Source organism: Lampetra planeri, chromosome 38 (assembly GCF_965212315.1).
Source record: "Lampetra planeri chromosome 38, kcLamPlan1.2.h2, whole genome shotgun sequence".
NCBI classification, from domain to species: domain Eukaryota; kingdom Metazoa; phylum Chordata; class Hyperoartia; order Petromyzontiformes; family Petromyzontidae; genus Lampetra; species Lampetra planeri.
Window position 1 is genome coordinate 10,012,961 of NC_136144.1, and position 22,646 is coordinate 10,035,606.

General features: G+C 52.7%; 1 protein-coding gene across 2 annotated transcripts in view; it reads left to right on the forward strand.

The window, feature by feature from the left end:
* Positions 1-22,636, forward strand: part of LOC144731287 (uncharacterized) — a 70,452-nt gene extending 47,816 nt beyond the window's left edge. Inside the window, exons 39-59 of one of the 2 annotated variants that reach the window (XM_078612337.1) lie at positions 852-977; positions 1,609-1,680; positions 2,272-2,307; positions 2,807-2,866; positions 3,073-3,117; positions 3,246-3,281; positions 3,721-3,756; positions 5,092-5,145; positions 5,420-5,491; positions 6,095-6,166; positions 6,626-6,661; positions 6,865-6,945; positions 7,666-7,719; positions 7,966-8,019; positions 9,147-9,209; positions 10,155-10,217; positions 17,037-17,153; positions 17,659-17,736; positions 19,177-19,230; positions 19,649-19,697; positions 22,486-22,636. In XM_078612337.1, coding sequence (XP_078468463.1) covers positions 852-977; positions 1,609-1,680; positions 2,272-2,307; positions 2,807-2,866; positions 3,073-3,117; positions 3,246-3,281; positions 3,721-3,756; positions 5,092-5,145; positions 5,420-5,491; positions 6,095-6,166; positions 6,626-6,661; positions 6,865-6,945; positions 7,666-7,719; positions 7,966-8,019; positions 9,147-9,209; positions 10,155-10,217; positions 17,037-17,153; positions 17,659-17,736; positions 19,177-19,230; positions 19,649-19,697; positions 22,486-22,589 — 1,362 coding nt within the window. In that variant the 3' untranslated portion in view covers positions 22,590-22,636. Of the gene's footprint in view, positions 1-851; positions 978-1,608; positions 1,681-2,271; positions 2,308-2,806; positions 2,867-3,072; positions 3,118-3,245; positions 3,282-3,720; positions 3,757-5,091; positions 5,146-5,419; positions 5,492-6,094; positions 6,167-6,625; positions 6,662-6,864; positions 6,946-7,665; positions 7,720-7,965; positions 8,020-9,146; positions 9,210-10,154; positions 10,218-17,036; positions 17,154-17,658; positions 19,231-19,648; positions 19,698-22,485 lie in introns of those variants that run through there. The other variant, XM_078612336.1, reaches the window with a different exon arrangement.
* Positions 22,637-22,646: the final 10 nt, after the last annotated feature.

A 22,646-nucleotide genomic window follows, 5' to 3' on the forward strand; every position in this document is an offset into this window, starting at 1 on the left:
AGGAGCGATTGACTGAGTGAGTGAGTTAACGGGTAGTTGGTGTGATGGTTGGTGAGTGAGTGAGTTAACGTGTGGTTAGTGTGATGGTTGGTGAATGAGTGACTGAGTTAATGGGTGGTTAGTGTGATGGTTGGTGAGTGAGTGACTGAGTTAACGTGTGGTTAGTGTGATGGTTGGTGAGTGAGTGATTGAGTTAATGGGTGGTTGGTGTGATGGTTGGTGAGTGAGTGACTGAGTTAATGGGTGGTTGGTGTGATGGTTGGTGAGTGAGTGACTGAGTTAACAGGTGGTTGGTGTGATGGTTGGTGGCTGAGTGAGTTAATGGGTGGTTAGTGTGATGGTTGGTGAATGAGTTAACGTGTGGTTAGTGTGATGGTTGGTGAGTGAGTGAGTGCGTGTGGTGAAATGAGTCAACGTGTGAGTGAGTGAAGTAGGCGAATTCGGCGATGGGCAGACAATTGAATGAGTGAGTGAAGGAATGAGCAAATGAGTAAGCGTGAGAGCTCGCAAGTAAAGCAAGGGAACAGTGAGAGTGAATGAGTGAATTGGTCAAGTGAAGGGAGTGGGTGAGTGACCATATGAATGAGGAAGTGAGTGAGTGAGTGAGTGAAGTGGTGAGTGAGCTAGCAGTAAGTGAAGCAGTGAGTGAGTAAAGTGGTGAGTGATCTAGCAAGTGAGTGAAGCGGTGAGTGAGTCATGAAGCGAATTAGTGAAGTGGTGAGTGAAGCTAGCAAGCGAGTGAGTGAATGAAGACATTGAGCAGGCGAGTGAGTAAATTAGCGAGTGAGTGCGCAGGTGAGCCGTGCGTTTGTCGCTCCGTGTGCCGCCCCCTGCCGTGACCCCTCTGACAGGGCGGCGCTGGCCTGCCGGGCCCCACCGGCGAGGAGGGGCGGCCGGGCAAGCCGGGCCCCGTGGGGACACCGGGATCGCGAGGTTTCGGCGGAAACCCAGGGCCCCGGGGAACCCCGGGCGAGCGGGTGAGGCCATCCCGGCGACGATGAATCTGAGTTGGTGTGGCGATGGTTGGTGTGCGACTGTCATTGGTGACCGGGCTGAGACCATCAGCTCATTACGCTTGGGAACCCGGCTCGATCCGAACGTGTCCGTCCAGTGCTCGCCGAGCTGCATTGGCTCCCGGTTGCCAAACGAATACGTTACAAGGTCGCAGTAATTACGCACAAAGTGCTTGCCACAAATGAACCATCATACCTTGCTGATCTCGTCAGGGAGCATAAACCATGACGCGATCTCTGGTCGTTCTCGCCCCGCTTTTAGATGCGCTTCCGCGGCCGTGTGGAATGCTCTTCCTTCCAATATTAGGATGCCACTGCAGCTACTCACTTTAAAATCATCTCGATTGAAAACTCATTTCTTTAGAACCGCTTTTTGTGTTTAGTTTGTGGTCCTACCCCCGCACAATTGGCTACATACGGTGCGAAAGAAGTTCAACATGCATACATACTATCCAGGATCTCGGCTGTGCCAGCCCAGGGCTCCGACCACTGAGCCACCCTGTGATGGTTTTGCCATGCCAGCACTTAGCCCAACAACCTGAAAAGGCTATATGAGGGATTTTGTCGTTGTGTGTGTGTGTGTGACTTTCTTTAGGGCGAGCCAGGACCCCAGGGTAAGAATGGAAGCCCGGGGCAGGCCGGAGTGCGAGGGCAGTCGGGGCGTCCGGTGAGCTCCTGCTTTCATTTCAAGAGACTCTGTTTGACGAGGCAACACATCTCGTCAAAAACGTAACAAAATCAATCAGCGGACACATAGATGCCATTTTTCTTACATTTTGTCTCTCCATGGAGAAAAAAATAATATATCTTTCCGACATCCAATTGGCCCGCACGGCCTTCTAGGAGTGCGTCTCTGCAACAGCGGCGGTTTAACACGAGCAAAACTCAGGACCGGATTGGACATTCAGTGGCTCATCATCGGCTTGCTTGAATGAATGCTGGCAAACGGCCCGATGTTTGTAGGCAAGGACCCTCTCTGTTCGTCGTGGAACCAAGTTCATCTCACACATCGGGCGCATTACAGCTGATTTTGTCAGAGAGGCAATCATTGCTCTCCGCTCTGTTAACAATGATAATTTTCACAATTACTATCCAAATCCCTACCCCCTACCAAAGTTTTCACACTCTTATTATGTTATTGTTATTATATAAAATTATTTACGCTGCATGCTCATCATTATTAGTAGTAATTTGTCTTGTCATTTTAAACGTTTAAAGTGAGGTTTATCTTTCTCGTGTTTTTTTTGTCTTCTGACAGGGCTCAAGGGGAGGCCCTGGGGAGAGAGGTGTCAAGGCAAGTCTCCAGCACGATACTGAAACCATCCAATCAGCTGGGCATGACAGGCCTCTCCAGTCGCGTTAGGGGCTTCGTTAGACCCGTGTAGGCTGATGGGATTGTGTGTGTGTGTGGGCATATGTGCCTGTGTGCGTGCATTGCACGTGTGTGTGTGTGACTGGTGCAGTAGTGTAGCGGTTAGTGCACTGCGCTACGAACCTGGCGACACGCGTTCGATTCCCGCTCACGGCCACCACCAGTGACGTTTATCTGAACCTGTCCTGGGCCTTCCCTAGGTCGACTCAGTCTCAAATGTGTACCTGGTGTGGTGTGTAAGACATCGCCATTGGGGAGACAAAGGCGGCCGGGCGTGGTGCTGGCCACCCACCCCCTAGTGTGCCATGGCGGCCTTCGTAGGTGCTCGCTAACAGCACTTGCCCCAACAGTCTGTTAAGGCTATTTACCGGGATCTTTGTCTTTGTGTGTGTTGCTCAATGTGCACGCGTCATCATCGCAGGGCGAGAGTGGAGCAGGTCCCCTGGGACCTCCGGGTGACACGGGTCTGAGCGGAGCTCGGGTAATTAATTATTTAAATCCTGTTATTTTCCTATTTCTGAGCCGAATAACATTCACTTCATTCCAATTAGTACACACAACATTTCCTAAAGTTTACCTCATTCTGCCCACGCTAATGATGAACTTCACATATCCCGTGAAATAAAAAGAGTGTGAGAGGAAACTTATTTTTTAACCTGTTCAACTCCCCTCGTTTTCTTTTCCCAGGGTGCACCGGGAACGCCCGGGCTGCCTGGGCCAGCGGGAGAGCCGGTGAGTTTCAGCAACGACGTCCGCCGGCTGATCCTCGCTGATACCCTCAACATTTAGTTTCTCGTCGTTGTCATTCCCCCCGGGCGTGTGAGCTCGATGAGAGGGCTGTGCTCTTGTGTCGTGTGCAGGGCCTGTCTGGAAGCAAGGGTTACCGGGGAGAGAAGGTGCGTTTCTCATCATCATCATCACCACCTCGATCATCACCATCATCATTGTTCTCCTCGTCCCGCATTGAAGACAATCGGAATTCCCGAAGCAACTTCCCGCGCTGCTGTATCCGGCTCTCCGACGTGTGGTCGGGTCGTTACTTTTTCTCTACGACTGCTTCTTTGGCGTCGTCAAACATTTTTCGATTTAAAGCTTTCGTGACTGCAGGGATTCATCTTCTTGGTTCTTTCGGTAAAGTCACGTAGAAGGGAAGTAATAAAATAATAAAAATTAAACATGAAGACCAGGTCTGTCGGGGAGACAGACCTGGTCTTCACCTGAGGACGGCTGCTTGCGTTGTGGCAGAAACGTCGTGAGAATTATTTTATTATGTTTTATTTTTATTATTTTATTACTTCCCTGGTCGTCAAACATTTCTGTTCCCTCCCCTCGCAGGGCAACTCTGGGAGTCCTGGACCGAAGGGCGACGACGTGAGTCCCTCCTGCACCTCCTCGTTACCACGTCATCTCCGGGTCGTTATCCCGTAGCCACGTCTCTCCGCGCACCCTCTCAGTGTTTGCTCGCGCGCGGTGAGCTGGCCACTTACGTGCCGCTCTTCAGTGAGAGGGCTGCAGAAGATGGAGAAGTGTGGCGAGTGAGCGAGTGAGAGGGTGGGTGAGTGAGAGGGTGAGTGAGTGGGTGAGTGAGAGGGTGGGTGGGTGGGTGAGTGAGTGAGAGGGTGGGTGGGTGAGTGAGAGGGTGGTTGGGTGAGTGAGTGGGTGAGTGAGTGAGAGGGTGGTTGGGTGAGTGAGAGGGTGGTTGGGTGGTTGAGTGAGATGGTGAGTGAGAGAGTGAGTGAAAGGGTGAGTGGGTGAGTGAGAGGGTTGGTGGGTGGGTGGGGTGAGTGAGATGGTAAGTGAGAGGGTGGGTGGGTGGGTGAGTGAGAGGGTGGGTGGGTGAGTGAGATGGTAAGTGAGAGGGTGGGTGGGTGGGTGAGTGAGAGGGTGGGTGAGTGAGAGGGTGGGTGGGTGGGTGAGTGAGAGGGTGGGTGGGTGAGTGAGAGGGTGGGCGGGTGAGTGAGAGGGTGGGTGGGTGAGTGAGAGGGTGGGTGGGTGAGTGAGAGGGTGGGTGGGTGAGTGAGAGGGTGGGTGCGTGAGTAAGAGGGTGGGTGGGTGAGTGTTGAACTGCAGTGTGCTGATAGAACACAGTGTGATGGCATGGTCTGGTCGGCCCAGTGCACACCATGGGTGGAGGAATCGCTGAGTTAAGTTCACTGGTGCTTATTAATTCCAGTTACATACATCCAATTGGACAAATTTCATATCTAAATTAATTCGCTGTCTTCCACAGCACTTGGTATACCTTTAATTGTCCAAGTCAAAACATCATTTTAATTCTGTTGTTTTCTAAATTTAAATTGAGTAGTTACAATTTACACTAATTATGGAGGATTCTGGATATAAATTGAAACTATGCAAACGAGATGGCGGTGGGGGTGGATTGATACCCACAGAGAAGAAAGCGCGCACCCCACGGGACGATGCCACGTTGATGGAAGTCGGTGTTAGTCTGGGTTGTGCACAACGCAAAGTAATCCTGCCTGCCTCCCTCCCTCCCTCCCCCCCCCCTTTCTTCACCCCCCCCCACTCTCCCTCCCTGCCTCCCTCCCTCCCTGCCTCCCTCCCTCCCTCCCCCCCACCCCCTCCCTTCACCCCCCCCACTCTCCCTCCCTGCCTCCCTCCCTACCTACCTCCCTGCCATCCCATCCCTCCCCCCCACCCCCTCCCTTCACCCCCCCACTCCCCCCCTCCTCTCCGTGTGGACAGGGAGACGGCGTTGGGGTTGGGCCGCCCGGCAGGAGAGGAGCCAAGGGGGACAGGGTCAGCGCCCCCCCCACCCCCCAACTCACCTCACCTCTTTCACTCCCCGCCTGCTCACCTCGTTTCACCTTCACCATTTACCCACCTATCTCACTCGCCTACAATGTTCGCTCACCCATTCGCTCCACTCAACTCCTTCACTACCGGACACATCCGTTCAGCTAATTCACTCGGCACATTCATTGGCTACTCATCTCATTCACTGGATGCATTCGTTCAGCTCATTCACTCACCCCAGTCGGTGTCCCCTCGGTTCTGCCTCTAAATGCCGCAGGGCGACCACGGCCCCGAAGGTCTGGACGGGAAGAAGGGAGAGAAAGGCGAGCATGGAGCCGTGGCACCGCAGGTGGGTGGGTCGTCGTCCTCTACTTACAAACGAGTTAGGTTCCAGAGGTCTTCTTCGTGGTTCTCGGTAAAGTCACGTAGGAGGGAAGTAATAAAATAATAATACAAATTAAACATAATAAAATCATTCTCACGACGTTTCGGCTGCTTGCGTTGTGGCCGAAACGTCGTGAGAATTATTTTATTATGTTTTATTTTTATTATTTTATTACTTCCCTTCTACGTGACTTTACCGAAAGAACCAAGAAGATGAATCCCTGCAGTCACGAAAGCTTTAAATCGAAAAATTCCAGATGTCTGTTCGTAAGTCCGAGTTTACTGCTGTCGATTCCAAACGTGTTGTACGGCATGGCTTTAAAAGTTGTATCATCTCCTGTAGTTGTAGATGCCACTGGGTTCTTCATTTTTCTGCTGATGTAGATGCCAAAACCGCCATTTATTGCGACTGTTCGGGCAGGTTTGTTCGTATCTATGAAAGTTCGTGAGTCGAACTTCGTAAGTAGAGGAGTCCCTGTATAAAAAAAATTACGTTTGTACTTGTAAATGCTCAATAGCCGAACTGACGTGAACTTGGCTCGTGATGGCCAACACCCGTTGCCCACAGGGAAGCAAGGGGCAGGCTGGAGACAAGGGAGCACGAGGAATCCCCGGCCTGGCGGGGGTTGGCGGTCCCAAGGTAAACGCCAACTCAAGGACTCACGGCTCGGCTTGAGGTGGCCTCACTCGCACCGTCCCCGGGTTGACGGACAACTCGAGGCGGTTTAAGAAGCGGGCCTTTCCGTGGCTTTCCGGGCTTTTGCTCCATTCGTGATGCGGGTCAGGGCACGCCTTTCTCAGAAATACTTCCGTGTGAGACCGCACCTCCAGTTAGCACGGTTGGTCATGTACGACGCGAATGCTTGTGAGTAAAATACCAAAACTGCATTGTTTGCAAAGGTGCGTGTTAATTTAAATGTACCTGCCGTCCATAACATTTTTGATCGGCCTGTACCGCGGTGACCTGTTTCCACTCGGCCTAGAGAGGTGACATTGACCCAGAGAATTCAGGCGACTGCCTGAAATGACATTGATACTAATCTGGGTTATTTTAGAAGGAGGACTGACTGCTCACATCCTTCTTCTTGATTTTCGACAGGGTGAACCGGGAGAGCTGGGAATGCCGGGCACTGCTGTGAGTTTTCATATTCACAGTCACGATGTCACCCACCTCGCGCACCGCACGAACCACACGCATCACATGCATCACACACTCTCTACGTACCACACATCCCTGGAGAAACGTGATGAAAATTTTTTGAGAAAAAAAATCACTCTCCGTTGATGCACGTCACCTTTCCTCCTGTGTGCCCTGCTTCCCTCCACTTCGCTCCCCAGGGAACCCCAGGTCTGCGGGGACGAAGCGGATTCAAAGGCATGAAGGGGGAGCGTGGAATGTACAGTGAAAAGGGTGAAAATGTGAGTGGCAAAACGCAAATTCGCACACGAAGACAAAACGCCGCTCGGCACTCCGGCGTGCGTCGTCCGCAAGAAAGCGCGCGGAGTGAAACGTCGCACCTCGTGCCGAGCAACTTGGCAGGATGTGGCGTGGATGCCGTGCAGTACGATTTATATATTTAGTTTATGCACGCAACGGGAAACGTCAAACACGGCACTGCACGGACGCACGACGTGAAACTCACGCCGCCTCGCTCGTGACACCGCGTGGACAAGAGGCGTGGACCTGCGATCTCATTCTGCCGTGTGGCCTTGTCCATACGTACGTGACATACCTACGTCACTCACCCGGTAGGGGGTTGGGGGTTGGGTGTTTCTGTGTGTGTCGGTGCGTGTGTGTCGGTGCATGTGTGTCTGTCTTAATTGTTGAATGTTGCACGTGCGTACGTTGAACTTCTTTCGCGCCGTCACGTAGCCAACCGTGATAATCGGCGGCGTGGAGGGGGGCGATGGGGAAGGACAACAAACTAAACACAAAAAAGCAGTTGCAGAAAATTGAGTTTTTAAATGAAATGGGCCTCGATGACGTTGCCCGTGTTCGTGGGTGCTGGGGTTGGGACCAGTGATCCGCTTGCTGTGATCGTCGCACGTGGTGATTTTGTACTCGAGTAATAATCTTGCTGCGGCGTACGCTCGGGTCGCCGGCAACGGGAGCTGACCGTCTGCGATCTTTGCCGGCAGGGCGACGTGGGCATGAAAGGGCGGTGCGGCGAGGATGGAGCGAAGGGAGCCAAGGTTTGTAGCTGCCTCACCGTCGTGACTGGCACCGGCACCGCACCGCACCGCACTGCCACTGCCGGGCGCACGCTCTCTCCACGGAGGAGCTTCCGGCGAGGTCCGTTAATCCAGCCGTGTCCCCCCCACCCACCCCCCGGTCCCCCCCCACCCCACCCACCCCACCCGGTCCCCCCCCACCCCACCCACCCGGTCCCCCCCCCCACCCAACTCACCCCTCCCCCCACCATCTCGCTCTGCGTGCAGGGAGACCCTGGACTTCCCGGAGGCCGCGGATCGCCGGGGGAGAGAGGAGAGAGGGTGAGGCTTGGGTACTCGCAGGCCAGAGGTGGCCGGTTCCATTTGATCTCCCGGCGCCCAGCAGGGGTGTAAATTGATTCTCCACGATTAGTCTATTTGTAGGTTGCGCTTGGTGAAGAGGAAGCCAAAATTACTCTCGAGGTCCGCTCCAGGGCTCCGTCTAATGGAAGCTCTTCTGCCAGGAGTAGCATAGGCAGGCAATTGCCCGGCTGCACCTTCCCATTGCGTTCGCAGTCATTACACACAGACGTTTGCCAAAAACAAACAGCAATACCTTGCTGGTCTCGTCAAGGAGGATAAACCGTCACGCGGACTTCGGTCATCCTCGCGGCAGCAGTTTTAGGCTGGCCCTCGAACAAAGATGGTCACTGCATCGGGCACTTTCAGATGCACTTCTGCGGCCGTCTGGAACGCTCTTTTTGCTCATATTAGCAAGCCACTGGAGCTTATGCGCTTTAAAATCTAGATTGAAAACGAATTTCTTTAGATCTGCTTTTTGTTTTGAGTTTGTTGTGCTTCCTCCCGCACCTCCAATGAGCACGGCTGGATACGTACGGCAACACACATCGGTTAAATTTGCTCTTCATGAAAAATAACGGGGGGTTCCGTTGACAGAGCGGATTGTGCCGGGTGGGTGCCCCCCCTCGGTATTTCGGGGGGTACACGGCATGCATTTTAAATACCATCTTCGTCGTCTTATCGCGCCTCTTGCCACCAGCCTTGCCGTGCATCCCCCCAGCAGCCGTGGCCACAAGCGATCGCTGTCGCTGCCGGTTAAGCCGCGTGCCAACGGGCATTTCACGGTCTCACGCACGCACGCATGCCGTGTGGAATCTGACAAATCGTCGTAACGGCCAGATAAACGAACCGTCGCATCAACAGAAGACAATTAAACTGCCAGGCCGATTACTGGTACGGCCGAGCCGTGCCGAGCCAAGCCCCTTGCGGCCCAGGAAACATCAACACTGGGGAGACAAAGGCGGCCGGGCGTGGTGCTGGCCGCACTACCCCCTCGGGTGTCGTGACAGCTTGTGATAGGTGCTCACGAACTGCACTTGCCCCAACAGTCAGTATGTAAGAGGCTATATGGGGGATCTTTATGGTTGTGTGTGTGTGTGTTTTGGCAGGGTGAGCGAGGCATGCTGGGTACTCCGGGAATACCCGGGCAACAAGGGGCATCAGGACCAAAGGTGAGAGGTCAAGAGGTTCATAAATTGAAGTTGAACACCGGCCAGTGAATATTTTATTAACACAACTTTGTCGAAACGCTCACCGCATCAACAACAGCCGGAAAGATATTAACACAGTTCGAAGCCTGTTCCGATTCAATTGTGCTGGGTTACTCCTATCTGCTGTATGGTTCTGAAACGGGGTTTGCACTGACTAAAAATATGTATAAACGACAAGATGGGATTAACAGCATCGGAGCCTATTGGCTGAATAAGCCAAATAATCAGGGCAAGTGTCAAGTTTCTTCGAGTACATATGTATGTTGAAATTCTTGCACAACGTACATAGCCAACCATTCTTCTCGGATATGCAAACCATGTTTTCATAAATAGGGTATCGTAAGCTTTCAAGCAACTCCTCATTCATTGCAAATGATTAAGCGGCCTAGAAGGACTTTTCTGGACACGCATACATGCACATACAAGTAAACAGCATTCAGCATAGCCACCTATACAGCGTGGGCCATAAGTAACTGTCTGATTTTAAATAGTCGGATTTTGTGTTAAATAATTTAGTTTATTTTGTTTTGTAACAATAATAAAGTATAAGCCTGGGAGTTTATGACGAACCAGCATACACGTCAGCAGCCGTCCACGAATAGTTGAAATTTATTTCAGAAACAATCGTTCAAATATTTCAACACGGGAGGAAATGTTGCAGATATTTTAAGACCCCAACGGCTCCAACTCCGCACCGTATTCGGGTGTTATTGTAGCATCGCACCTCCGATTAGCACGGTTGGCTATGTACGGTGCGAAAGAAGTCAAACATACAAACGTTATTGTTGTTGTTGTTGACAAGATTTTATTATAACTTTATTGACACCGGGCTCAAGTTTCGGTGGTGCGTCTCGCGCTGTCCGGAGCGGCGGGCCGCTCGTCAAGTTCCGTTTTGTTCGTCGGCAGGGAGAGGCGGGCGCCGCGGGAGTGGACGGGAGGAAGGGATCCTTCGGAGACAAGGGGCTGCAGGTGAGAGCTACCTACGGATCTCTCACGTCCGCGTGAGCCCCCTCCAACCCTGCCCCCCCCCCCCCCATCAGATTTCTTTTTCGGTCGCCCGCTCAGACGACGGACGCTGCCACGTGGCGGCGGCGACATCGCCGTCGCGGTTCGCTGGGCTTGCAAATCCAGGAGTTTGTCCGGTTCAATTTGGACTCGCCGCCACGGCAGTTCACACGCAGTGGCAGCAGGCTTTGTCTGAAAATCGCGCGCGTTGCGTTTGGCTGCCCGTCGCGTTGGCAGAGGGGGTGGCACGGCCACGAATTGTGAGCGCTCGCGTAAGCCCGTCATTCACAAATAGAGTAGTCGTCTTCTTGGTTCTTTCGGTAAAGTCACGTAGAAGGGAAGTAATAAAATAATAAAGATAAAAATAAAAGTAGTCGTGCATCCGTTGGGTGATTTTTCTGGACAGATAATTGTGGCCACGGAGATCTGATTGCGATCGTGTCGAATGGCGTCAGCAAAATTGCACGTATAATCAAGGCTTTATTTTAGTTGGTGCTTTTTGCGCCTGAACTCCGGAAAAAAATATCCCTGACCCCCCCCCTCTCCTCCTGCTGTCAGAGGGTAGGGATGGGGGGAGGGAGGATCACGATCTGGTGGGTGGGGGGGCAGTGCCTCTGGAGAGAATTCCATGAGGAACTAAGCCCTTTTGTCAAATTGAAATAGTCTGTAAACGCGTCATTACATGTTGTGCTACGTACGTAGCGATTGCCACCCGGGACACACGGCTAAATATAATCATCATTATAATAATGCACGCAGACAATGCTGAAGGCAGACTCGTCTGAAAAGGGTAAGCGTTGTGGTCATATTATTCGAGACAGCGGCCCTTGCACGCACGCTTCTGTCTGAGTTTGCCATCGCAATATGGAAAGTGTTCAAATCAGTTTAAACACGAGCACTGTTTTTAATTAAATAAACGTATAGAATAATGAAAATAAGTGACTGGTGTGCCACTACGGACCACTAGCATGGAACCTTCACATCTTAGTCCTTTCCTTTTTCGTTATGAATGGCAGGCCACGTAGGTGGCGCTTTTAATAACTGAACTTTAAGTTGGACTCAGTCGTGTCAAAAAAAGATTGGTGGCAATAAAAGGGTAATTAATTAATGACCGTCCAGACACTGACTGTGGAATATTTCAACAGTCTCAACCTCACGATCCAAACTCAATTAAGTCAATGAAAGAAGTATTTTTTTGACAAACGTACAATTTCATCACATTATTTTAAAAGCGTCATTTCCGTGCAGCCTCTCGCCATTTCCCCAACCCCGTGTGCGACCCAAACTTCATTAAGCGAATGAAATAACTCTCTCCGCTGTTTAACAAAGGGTAAATGACACTTGCAGCAGCAGCAGCGGCCCCTTCTGCCATTTCCAGACACGGCTGTGTCCCACGTGCCCCCGCTCCCTCTCGTTAGTGGTGGGGGGAGTCGAGCTCCAGTCATTTCGTCCCATTAATCGCGTTGCGGGACACCGTGGCAAAGCGCGATAATTACGTTGAACGGACAGCCGCCGTAATTTCCCTGGCGTCTCTGATCCAAGACTGGTTTCTTTTTTGTAAGTTTCTTAACCCGCGTTGATGTGGGTGGTCGGCATTCGGGGAAGCGTTGTAGTTGAGAGCGGCTGTTTATTTTCATCCCGCCCCCGCAAACGTTGAATGGAACCCAACTGTTATGTTTCTGGCCCCCGCGGACCTCGAATTCGAATCAATTTTGTTGTTGTTGTTTGTTCGTTTTAAATTCAAGAACGGGAGAGCCACAGGTTTCTTTACAAACCGGAAGAGCGCGAGCGTCGCCACCAGGGTTAAGCCGTCCGAGGCAGGGGGGGTCCACAGCATCGTCGAGAATTAATTCTCGTCATCAGTTCTGTCGCCTCTCCTTTGTCGCGCGTGCAGGTCGTGCTCTCCCCCCCCCCACCCTTCATTTGTCACCGTGCACTTATCTTGCCGTAGGGGCTCGCTCATTCTCGCACTTTCTCGCTCGCTCGCTCTCTTTTTCTCTCTCATTTGCTTCCGATCGCCGTTACGCTCAACTCCGATTCGGTTCCGCTGCGACGGGTACCGCGTGCCGATAGTTGTTTAAGTCCTCGGTCGTTACGTGTCTCGGTGTCCGCGAAAGAATAATGCCGGGTCTGTTGGCCCACCTGCCGGATAATGAGCTTTAGTTTCAAGGCAGGCAGTGCCGCAAGGAACCGACGACGCCTTGCGTAATGGGCGCAAGCGGCGTGATTATTTTTTTTTTCTCTTATAGACGGTTTCGCCAAAGAAACCTGCACGCAGATCCGCATCCCTTGTCGTGCGCGCTCGCTCGCTCTGCGCTGTGCGCTTCTTTTCTTCGTTTTGTTGTTTTAGCCTGCGCCAGATTTTCCTTTTTTTTTCCACGTGCGCTCATTACGTAGACACGACCGTAAGCCGCAGCCAGGACGGCATATTTAGACCGCGTCACGGTGTGGCGGAGCGCTGCTTTGACTGCTGAGGGAATCGTGGGGCACACTCAACAGTGAGCCTGTCCGTGTGTGCCGCGTGCATTGCGGGGAGCGGCGGTGCAGCGGTTAGCGCGTTGCCCTACGAACCCATGACCCTGGTTTGATTTCCGCTTCACAGCCAATAACAGTGGAGAACATCTGAACTGGTCCTGGGTCTCCCCTAGGTCGACTCAGCCTTAAATGAGTACCTGGTGCAGTGTGTAAAAATCAGCTATGGGGAGACAGAGGCGGCCAGGTGTGGTGTTGGCCACCCGCCTACTCATGTCCCGTGCCAGCCGTCACGGGACACTTCTGGCGGTGAGATGTTAACTACTTTGCCTGGTATGCAGGAGGTCGTGGCTTCGATCCCGACACCTGATCCCTGTATATTTGGAGTCCGCGTGTTCCCCTCCACGTACTCGCTGATGCCGTTTGCCCTGGGCCAAAGTCTAAGAACAAAAAAAAAACACGAAATCTCAACCGGGGAGTGTGAATTGTTCGAGTCTTAATTCGTCGGACGGACAGTGGTTGCGTGTAGCCCTTTGTGGGGCCCTTCTACGCCGGAGATCTGCGGTGCGGGGTGAGCCCCAGCCGCAGCAGCAAGGAGACAGAGATGGACACGACACCGCACGCTCCTTCGTGGAGTCGAAGGCGGCGCACGTTAAGGTCTCCGCCGCCGATATGTTTCCTGTACAGGGGCCCTTGTTAAAAATGTACTTCCTGCCGGCAGTTTGATGGTTAAAAACAGCCGCCCGCCCTCACCGACGTACGCAGGTGTCGTTCATTACGAAAAATAGATTCTACCCCGGGGGGGGGGGGGGGGTGAGGAGGAGGAAGTGTGGGTGCGTGCGTACGGAGGGGGAATGGTTCTTACGAACATAGATCTCACGCTTCAACATTTTTGCGGGGGTGATAGGGGATCACGGAGGCCGTAATCAACATGCATCATAACTTGGCTCGGTGGGACAATGGGAGCAGGCCGAGGGACTAACCCCGCTCCGTGGGGGGTGGGGGGGGGTCCCGCTTTAACGAAGGGTGCTGCGGTGGCTAGGAGATGTTACCTCCATCGCCTGGTATACAGGTGGCCGTGGGTTTTATCCCGTCCCGTGGCAAAGCTGCCGAGGTATGAACCGGGACGGGCTCACTTTGCTGTGGGAGCTACCCCACGGACATCTGGGCAGCCCTCTAACACACGGGGGTCAAGTCTTGATGTTAACTACCTCGCCTGGTGTACAAGGAGGTCGTGTACGATCCCGACTCTGACGCCTGCTGTGTATTTGGAGTTTGCGTGTCTTTCTCTCTCTCTCTCTCCCCGTGGTCACGTTGGATTTGTTTTAATCGGGGTCCTCCGGTTTTTCCGTACACATTTAGAATCAACGTGCGTTCCGAGTATTTGGCTGCGATGAATTTCCACACGACGATAAGCCGCTTCCCTGTGCTATCATTTGTGATGGCAGCAAGGTCGCTTCTTAAAAAAATATATAAGCTAAGAGCTCAGTGGGCCTTAACCTGGTTAAATAAATAAAAAAATGTAAGTTTTTGTTAATCTACTTGCGGAATAAAGAGCTGGCGCCTCGCCCGTCACGACGACGCGGCGGCAGAGGCGGCGAAGCCGCGGAAGGGAGCGGCGCGGGGGGGACCGCAAGGACTGCGAGGGCTTCTTTTACTCAATTCAAGTCATTCGCTTAAATCTCCTGAACTTGTGGTTGAAAGGGGTTGCGTTGAAACTAAATGAAGGCTCGTGGCGATGAGCAATTTGTGGCCGGTGTTCTTTTTCCGGGCACGGGCAGTTGCGGGCGTCGGAGCGCGTTTTCCGGTCGGCAGATGTTCTTTTAATGGTTTTTCCGTTTTAAACGCGGGCCCCGAGTCTCGCTGCAGCACGAGCAGCGTGCCGGTGCTGCGAGCGTCATCGCCCACCGTCGCCACCACCGCTGGGCGCTCATTAAAACGATCCGGACGTTTCTCGCGTCTCTCCCCTCACGCCCGCCACCACCCCCCGCCCCACCTCGAGTCCATTTATAGTGCTTAAATATTTACCGGGATTCTTTTTTAATATATATATCAGCTGCTCTCTGCGGCACTGTGTGCAAAGAAAGTGGCGCCAGCAACCTACACCACCCCTTCTTCTTCTTCTTCCTCTGTACCAATTTGTGTGTGGCAACCCATCGGTTTCGTGGGTTTTGCTCCGACGGCCAAAAGCACAGCCTCCTCGAGGGGGAAGCTAAACGGATGGCGTCTTAAGTGCCTCCGCTGAACACAACCGAGGTTCCCAATGCCTCACGATGCCGTCCACGGCCTGCTAAATGATTATCCACACAGCCACACGCCACTGTTTGCCCACTCGAGTCGATGGTGGCTGCATCTGCCACGGGTGTTGCGAGTCGCTCGGTTCCGTGGCGTGCACTGTGGTTGGATTTCGAGGCGGGGGGGTCTATGCGGTGCAGGGGGGTGGCAATTGGCTGCGGTTTGCCCATGAGGCACTAAACACATTCCTGCGGAGGGAGCTGGTAGGAACGTTGGGTTGCTCGGTCAATGGCCAGGGTCAACGGCGGCGTGGTGTATTCCGCAAATATGCCCGACTGTGAGGGCGGGCACAAGCCGGCGTGAGTAGGTTAAACGTTGAGTTTTATAAGGGCACCACGGGGTGACCAGCTCCTCCCCACCCAGCCCCACCCCTCCCCCACTCAGCCCCACCCTCCCCACCCAGCCCCTCCCCACCCAGCCCCACCCTCCCCACCCAGCCCCTCCGCACCCTCCCCTCCCCACTCGAAAGCGGTCACATTTACACTTCCGCGGTGTAACCCCCCAGTATAACCCCTTATGGATAATATTGGCTGCGAAAGCCTACTTGTTAAACTAAGGTGGCATTCTCGTATGCCTTACACCACAAGCAACCAGTGCGCTAAATGTTAGGCATCCAACGATTTCTCCATGCCACAGTTCGATGAAATGCCATGAATCTGTGAGGTTTTTGTTTTCTTGAACGTGATGCATTGTAGTGCATCTCTTGACTGCTATTGCCACATGAAACTAATTCCATGCGACGTGCACAAACCGTGACAAAAAAAGACTCGAATCTCACGTGCGTGCGTGGTTTGATTTGTGTATCACGTGGGAGATCGGTTTGAAAGGTGGGTGGGTGACTCGGAGGTGAGAGCTCCGAGGTGACAGCGCAGATTTGAATCCAGGTCTCGGCCGTCTCTGATTAAACCGGCTTCTCCAGTGTTGTGAGTTGATGGACTTGAGCTGCGCCGCTGAATGAGTGCTCACAAGAAAAGACGATCGGAGAAAGCGCGTGGCTCTGTGGGAGTCACACCCGTTTGACTGTGAACGTGCCACCAACATCACTGTTCGTAGCTGGGTGGGCCGTGAAAAGTCCTGGGTGCAAAAGGTCACTCGGAGGGATCTCAGGTGGTAGCTCTGTGATGCCCGCCTTTTTTTTTAGGGAATTATCTTCACACAAAGTGTCGCAACTATATCTCCGCTATAGATCCGAATGGAAAAGTCATCGCATGGTACGACGCCATTAGCACAATCGCGGTGAATGTGGGACGAAGGCAATTTTTTAAAATCCCCCCCCTTTGTACCCCCCCCCCCCCGCTCTTTCCCATCCCCCTTCTCCACTTGCAAGTTAATTACCTTCCCCCTTACCGATCCCCCCCCCCCCACATAAACTTTCACTTCTCCGCTGGAGCCTCCCACCTGGTTGGTAGCAGTGAGGCCCAACCCTCCCCCTTCGTCACCACAAGCCCTGCTGCGGCGTCGATCTCGCCTTTGCTTGCGGAGTTTTTGCCCCCCCCCCCCTTCCCGCACCCCCCCCCCCCCCCCCCCATTCTTGTTTTGTGATCGACGCTCCGTGCCGGGGCACGCGTTGAGTAGAAAATATTTGTGTTATGTTTCATTTTCACCGATTAACCGATGATGCATCATTACATGGCTAATTACGGGCAAGCCGGCTACCTCTTGGCTTAGACGCATGTTGGAGCGATGCATGGCTTGCGCTTGGAATTACTACATCGAGAGACATCGTTCAGAACTCTTGAGAAAGGGCGAGTTGGCTTGGACAGGGCACATCACTACGAGGGCACGAGGGTGGATGAGGGTCAAGAATAAATTATTACGGAGCAATGAAAGTCAGCTGAGGTGCAACGTGAATTGTTATTACATCGCGGGGCCGTGAGAGGTGGCACAGTGGCAGCTGGACGGGGCCTTCATCCAGCAGTGGATCGAGGAATACGGAGAATGGAGGACGCAACAAAAGTGTTCCCCCGAGTCTAATGTGCGCTACGGTCCGGCCCTCACCGGCCTTCTCTGTTGCAGGGCCACCCGGGCTTGCTAGGCCCTCCGGGACCATCAGGGCCAGTCGGAGAGGTCGGCCGCGTCGGAGAGAGGGGGCTCGAGGGGCCGCCCGGGAAGGAAGGCCCCAAGGGCAAGAAGGTGAGGGCCTCCACACGGCCGCTTGGCAGGGCATAGCCCCCGCGACAAGTTGTGCAACCGGGTTGCATGCAACTTACACGTGGGGATTTTATTTTATTTATGGCTGCGATAAATGTCGTCTTTGTCGTCCTGTTTGTTGTTATAACGTTCTTCATAGCTCATCGGATTCCTCCGGCGACCCGAGTTCGATTCCCGTTCACGGCCAACACCAGTGGCGATTATCTGAACCGGTCTTGGGCCTCCCCTAGGTCGACTCAGGCTCGAATGAGTATCTGGTGCGGTGTGTAAAAACATTGTCACCGTGAAGACAGAGGCGGTAGGGCATGGTGCTGACCACACCCACCCCTCCGTGTGCCGTGCCGGCCTTCGTAGGTGCTCGCTAACAGCACTTGCCCCAACAGTCTGTTAAGGCTATACGAGGGATCTTTGTCTTTGTGCTTATTTTGTTTGCTGGTTTCGTGCTGCGCACCATGGTGTGAATGCTGATGTACGTGGCTGCCTGCAGGGCAAAGTGGGGCCCCCCGGGATGGACGTGACCGGAGCCAGCGGCCTGCCGGGTGAACCTGGCAGCAAGGGAGAACAGGTGAGCACGAGGTGCGCTCCTATCGTCGTCATCACCGTTGTAGTCATCAGCCGTCAAGAATCAACAGAATGGCCATCAGTCATCATTGTAATCATCATCAGTCATCATTGTAATCATCGTCGTCGTCGTCGTCATCACCATCGTCATCAGCCGTCAAGAATCAACAGAATGGCCATCAGTCATCATTGTGATCATCGTCGTCGTCGTCATCACCGTCGTAGTCATCAGTTGTCAAGAATCAACAGAATGGTCATCAGTCATCATTGTAATCATCATCAGTCATCATCATAATCGTCATCGTCGTCGTCATCATCGTTATTGTGAACATCACTCTCTTGTATATAAGAATAGGTTTTACCCTTTCTGGCAATATAACAGTTATGTTACGATGTAAAAACTCCAAATTGAAACCTTTTGCAAGGAATCATGTCTGCATTAACCACATATACTTGTGGTGATCATGTAAACAAAAAACATTCTTTGGTAGTATATGCATTGTCTCATGATGATGGTGATGATGAGAATTGGTATGATTACGAATTTTGACATTGCTGCTGTTAATTATTCATCATAATCAATTGCCATTATCTTCAATCAACAATAATTGATCACCCATGAATAACCATTAATTATCATGTCTTCATTCATCAGTGAGCTTTCTCGTGAGCGTTAATTTATTCCCGTTTGTCGTGTATATCATCTACGGCGCATTTGTCGGACATTCATATTCGTTCTGCAATCGCTTCCTGACTGAGTAATTATCTTGAACACCCTTTTGTCACGGTTGGCTATACATCCGCTACAGGGGAGGTGAGGTATGAATAAATACAAATAAATAAAGACGTAGGCTTTCGCGACCAATATTATTCATAATAAGCGTTTTTGGGTTAGATTGCGTTATTTATAAATGTGTCGTAACCCTCCACCACCCGACACGGCCAATTAGCAAAAAAGTGTCACCTTAAAAAAAGACAAATAGTTCCCTACTTTAGCCCACCGGTGTGTTGAAGCGTGAAACCACAACATTTAAAATTTTTGAGTACGACGTTTCGCTGGTAATTGCATCCAGCATCATCAGGCAATTCGCCATTCTGACCAACGTGACACTTTTTTACTGATTGGCCGTGTCGGGTGGTGGAGGGTTACGACACATTTATAAATAACGCGGTCTAACCCAAAAACGTTTATTATAAATAAATAAATAAACAGCTGCAGATTCTTGCCGGAAAAAACTTCCCGCTTGGTCGTCGTGCGGGAAGACTGACCCCCCCCCCCCCCCCGCCATAGGAATGTGGAATTCCCATTCGCCGGTCTCAGGGTCGCCGCCCAACCGCCCGTTTGAGCCGGGAGGCGATTTGCCTTCGACTCGTAACGAGCACAGCTGCCGATTGCTTGTCGCCTCTCTCTCCCTCTCCCTTCTTCCCTCGTCGCAAATGCAAGGGGAGCTCGGGCAAGGTGGGAAATCGCGGCTACAAAGGAGAAGTGGGGATCACGGTGAGTGCGTGCGCGCGATCGGTGTCCGCGAGACGGCGTCGCTCGTCAACGCGGCATTCGTCGCGTGTCCAATGTGGAGACATTCAACGGCCGTCGGACCGAGAGTTCTGCGGATGTGGTGTAAAAAGCTCCCCGGGGTTTTGTCCCGGTGCCGACACAAATGATGCCATGAGCCACGATGAGGTCGAGGTGCCGTTTGGCGCCCACCTCTCGAGCTTTCTGCTGCCGGTTAGTGCCGCTCACGTCGCCCTCTTAAGCCCGCCCACTCGACTCCCTCGGCTCTGACCTCCAACAAATCCCTGAGATTTGTAGTTGTTGTGATGCGGGATTCAATTTGCTCGCTGTGTTTATTTTGCCCGCTTTGAGAATCCCCCCGTGTGATGCTGCTGCTGCTGCTCTTTGCTTTGGCTCTTTGCAGAAGGAGGCGATTCGCTCCATTCTTCGTGAAGAGATGAGCGGACGCTGCAGTACGTACGCGAGCTCGCGCACACCCCCTGCATACACCCTGCGCACATGCAGCACACGCACACCGTTCACAAGCACACTGGCATGTACACTACACGCATTGACACAAAGATCCCCTCTATAGACTGTTGGGGCAAGTGCTGTTCGCGAGTTCCTATGAAGGCCGACACGGCATGAGAGGCGGTGGATGGCCAGGACCACACGCATTTGTCTCCGTAGTGGGACTCATTTGAGGCTGAGTTGACCTCGGGGAGCCCCAGGACCAGTTTATATATTTTTTACGAGTGTTGGCCGTGAGCGGGAATCGAACTCGTAATGACGGGTGTAGGTTGATAGCGCGCTGCGCTATGAAGCTGTGAACCTACACTTCCCCTCCCGACATAACCACACACAGCTGAACTCACGCACACATACCTGAGCACACATACCCAAACACACACCCACATATCCCCACACACACGCACAGGTATACACAGACACATAGCACGGACATACATCACAAAGACAAAGATCCCCCATATAGCCTTTAACAGACTGTCGGGGCAAGTGCTGCGAGCGAGCACCGATGAAGGCCGGCACGGCACACGAGGGGGTGGGAGGCCAGCCCCACCCCCCGGCCGCCTTTGTCTCCCTAGTGGCTCATTTTTGAGGCCGAGTCAACCTCGAGCGCAGACACCCCCACACACAAACACACGTACACCCCCACACACGCGCGCACACACATGCGCGCAGGTACACACAGACACATAGCACGCACGTGCATCACGCGTGAGGCACACGTGATGCACGTGCTCACGCACGCAGGCAGGCAGGCAGCAGCCCCCCCCCCCTTCCGCCGCCCCCCACCTTGACGCGCACGGGCACGCGCGTGTCGCGGCGCGTGGCCCGGGCTCGTGGGCCACAGGGGCGCGTGCCCCTAATTGTTTTGGCTTTTAGACATCGGCTCTCCCCGCTGGGGGGGGGGGGGGCGGGGGTTGGGGGTTAATTTGCGCGGCTGTTTGAGATGCTCGCGGGGACCGAGACGCGAGAGGCGCCCGCCCCGCGCTGGCACCATTAGCGACTGATGCGTGAGTGCCGCTCGCTAAATATCATCCAATTAGCGCCCTAATGCGTCCGGAGGGGGAGACCCTGACTAATGACTTCTATTGCACGCCGATTACAGGGCCCCGGTTTTCGTTCACAGCCAAAGTTAATGCCGCGCGTGGGAGGGGGGGGGGAAGGAAGGCCGGGGGGTGAAGGGGGGTAGGTGAAGGGTTCTCACTCTGCAGTGGCCGGGCGTGCGACACACGGGAGAAGCGCGATATCGGCGTTGAGCGCGAGCTTCAACGTGGTCGACATGTCACTGCTGCTGCTGCTAGGGTTAGTGTCCATGCATTATATGAGCGTTTCACTTGTTAGCACCAAATGAATTAGCGAAACGAGATTTTTGTTTGTTTATTTATTTTATTTTATTATTCCCCTTCTACGTGACTTTACCGAAAGAACCAAAATATGAATCCCTGCAGTCACGAAAGCTTTAAATCGAAATGCTTTAAATCGAAATATCTGTATTTGTAAAAGGTTTGAAAGTGTAGAGAGATGGATCACGTCTTTTTTAAAGCAAGTGGCAGCCAATCGGGACCACGAGTGTATTTTTCGAGAGAGTCATGTGTCTATGTGTACGTGTGTGTGTGGCCTCAACGTGCACATAGCCTGGCACAAGCGTCGTGGTGACGTCACCACCACTTAGTGGCGAATGGCGGTTGTTGTTATTGTTGTGTGGGGAGCGGTCGTGTAGCGGCTAGCACACTGCGCTATGAACCCGGCAAACTCGAGTTCAATTCCCTCTCATGGACAACACCAGTGATAATTATCTGAATCGGTCTAGGGCCTCCCATAGGTCGACTCAGCCTCAAATGAGTACCTGGTGTGGTGTGTAAACATTGGCACTAGGGAGACAAAGGTGGCTGGGCGTGGTGCAGGCCACCAGCCTCTTCGTGCCATGCCGGCCTTCATTGATTCTCAGTAACAGCATTTGCCCCAGCAGTCTGTTAAGGCTATACGGGGGAACTGTGCGTGTGTGTGTGTTGTCATAGTTTTGGGGCATTGAATTGTTAGGGATTGCCACTGTTGATTGGGGACTGTTGGCATCTGCTGGTAGTGGTGTTAATATAAATGCTTAGTATCAAGGCTTCCAGAATTGGGATGTTTGGCTAAATCCATGGACAACATCACCATCATTACCATCGACGTCACAGCAATGAACAATTTACTCGCGCAACAGATGCACACGGACCGCTCACGAAAATCGCAGCATTGAAAAATTATCTCAGCCGTGCGCTTGTGTGAGGAGATTTTTTCTTATTCACAGTTTTGTAAATTAACAGAAAAAATTAACTGATTGAAAAAAAGACCTTTACCCCTTTCTGAGGTAATTCCAGGCGATGTTTTATACCAAATAGACACCAATTACAGAGGTTGTCCCATCTGCGCAACCTTGCATCCTTGTGGTAAAAAAAGCCAACAAATATGCTTTGAGGCTAAAGCCTTGTTTTTCATCGTTCAATATCTTGATACGGGCGAAAGGGTGCCATAGTTATTTATAGAACTAACGCTTTCGGAACATTCAGGCTGCATGAATACCCTTTATTCCATTAAAAAATATAAGCGACGGGCTGCGATGGTATTTTAAAAACTGTGTACGCCATTCCCGTTGAATGAAACGATTGAGATGAATGAGGCGGATGTAAATATCGCCGCTGGGGTTGAGTCACGGCCGTTGTTGCGTTTCTCTGCCTGCGTGTCTTGCAGCTTGCGGAGGTACGGGGAGTGCGGCGCTGCCGTTGCGTTCAGCGCACCGGCCTCTGCTCGTGGCGACGGCACACCGCGACAGCCACGGAGATAATGAACCATGACTCACCGCAGCCAGAGACGGACTTAAGACTCCGGGGGAGTGGGAAGTGGGCAGGAGA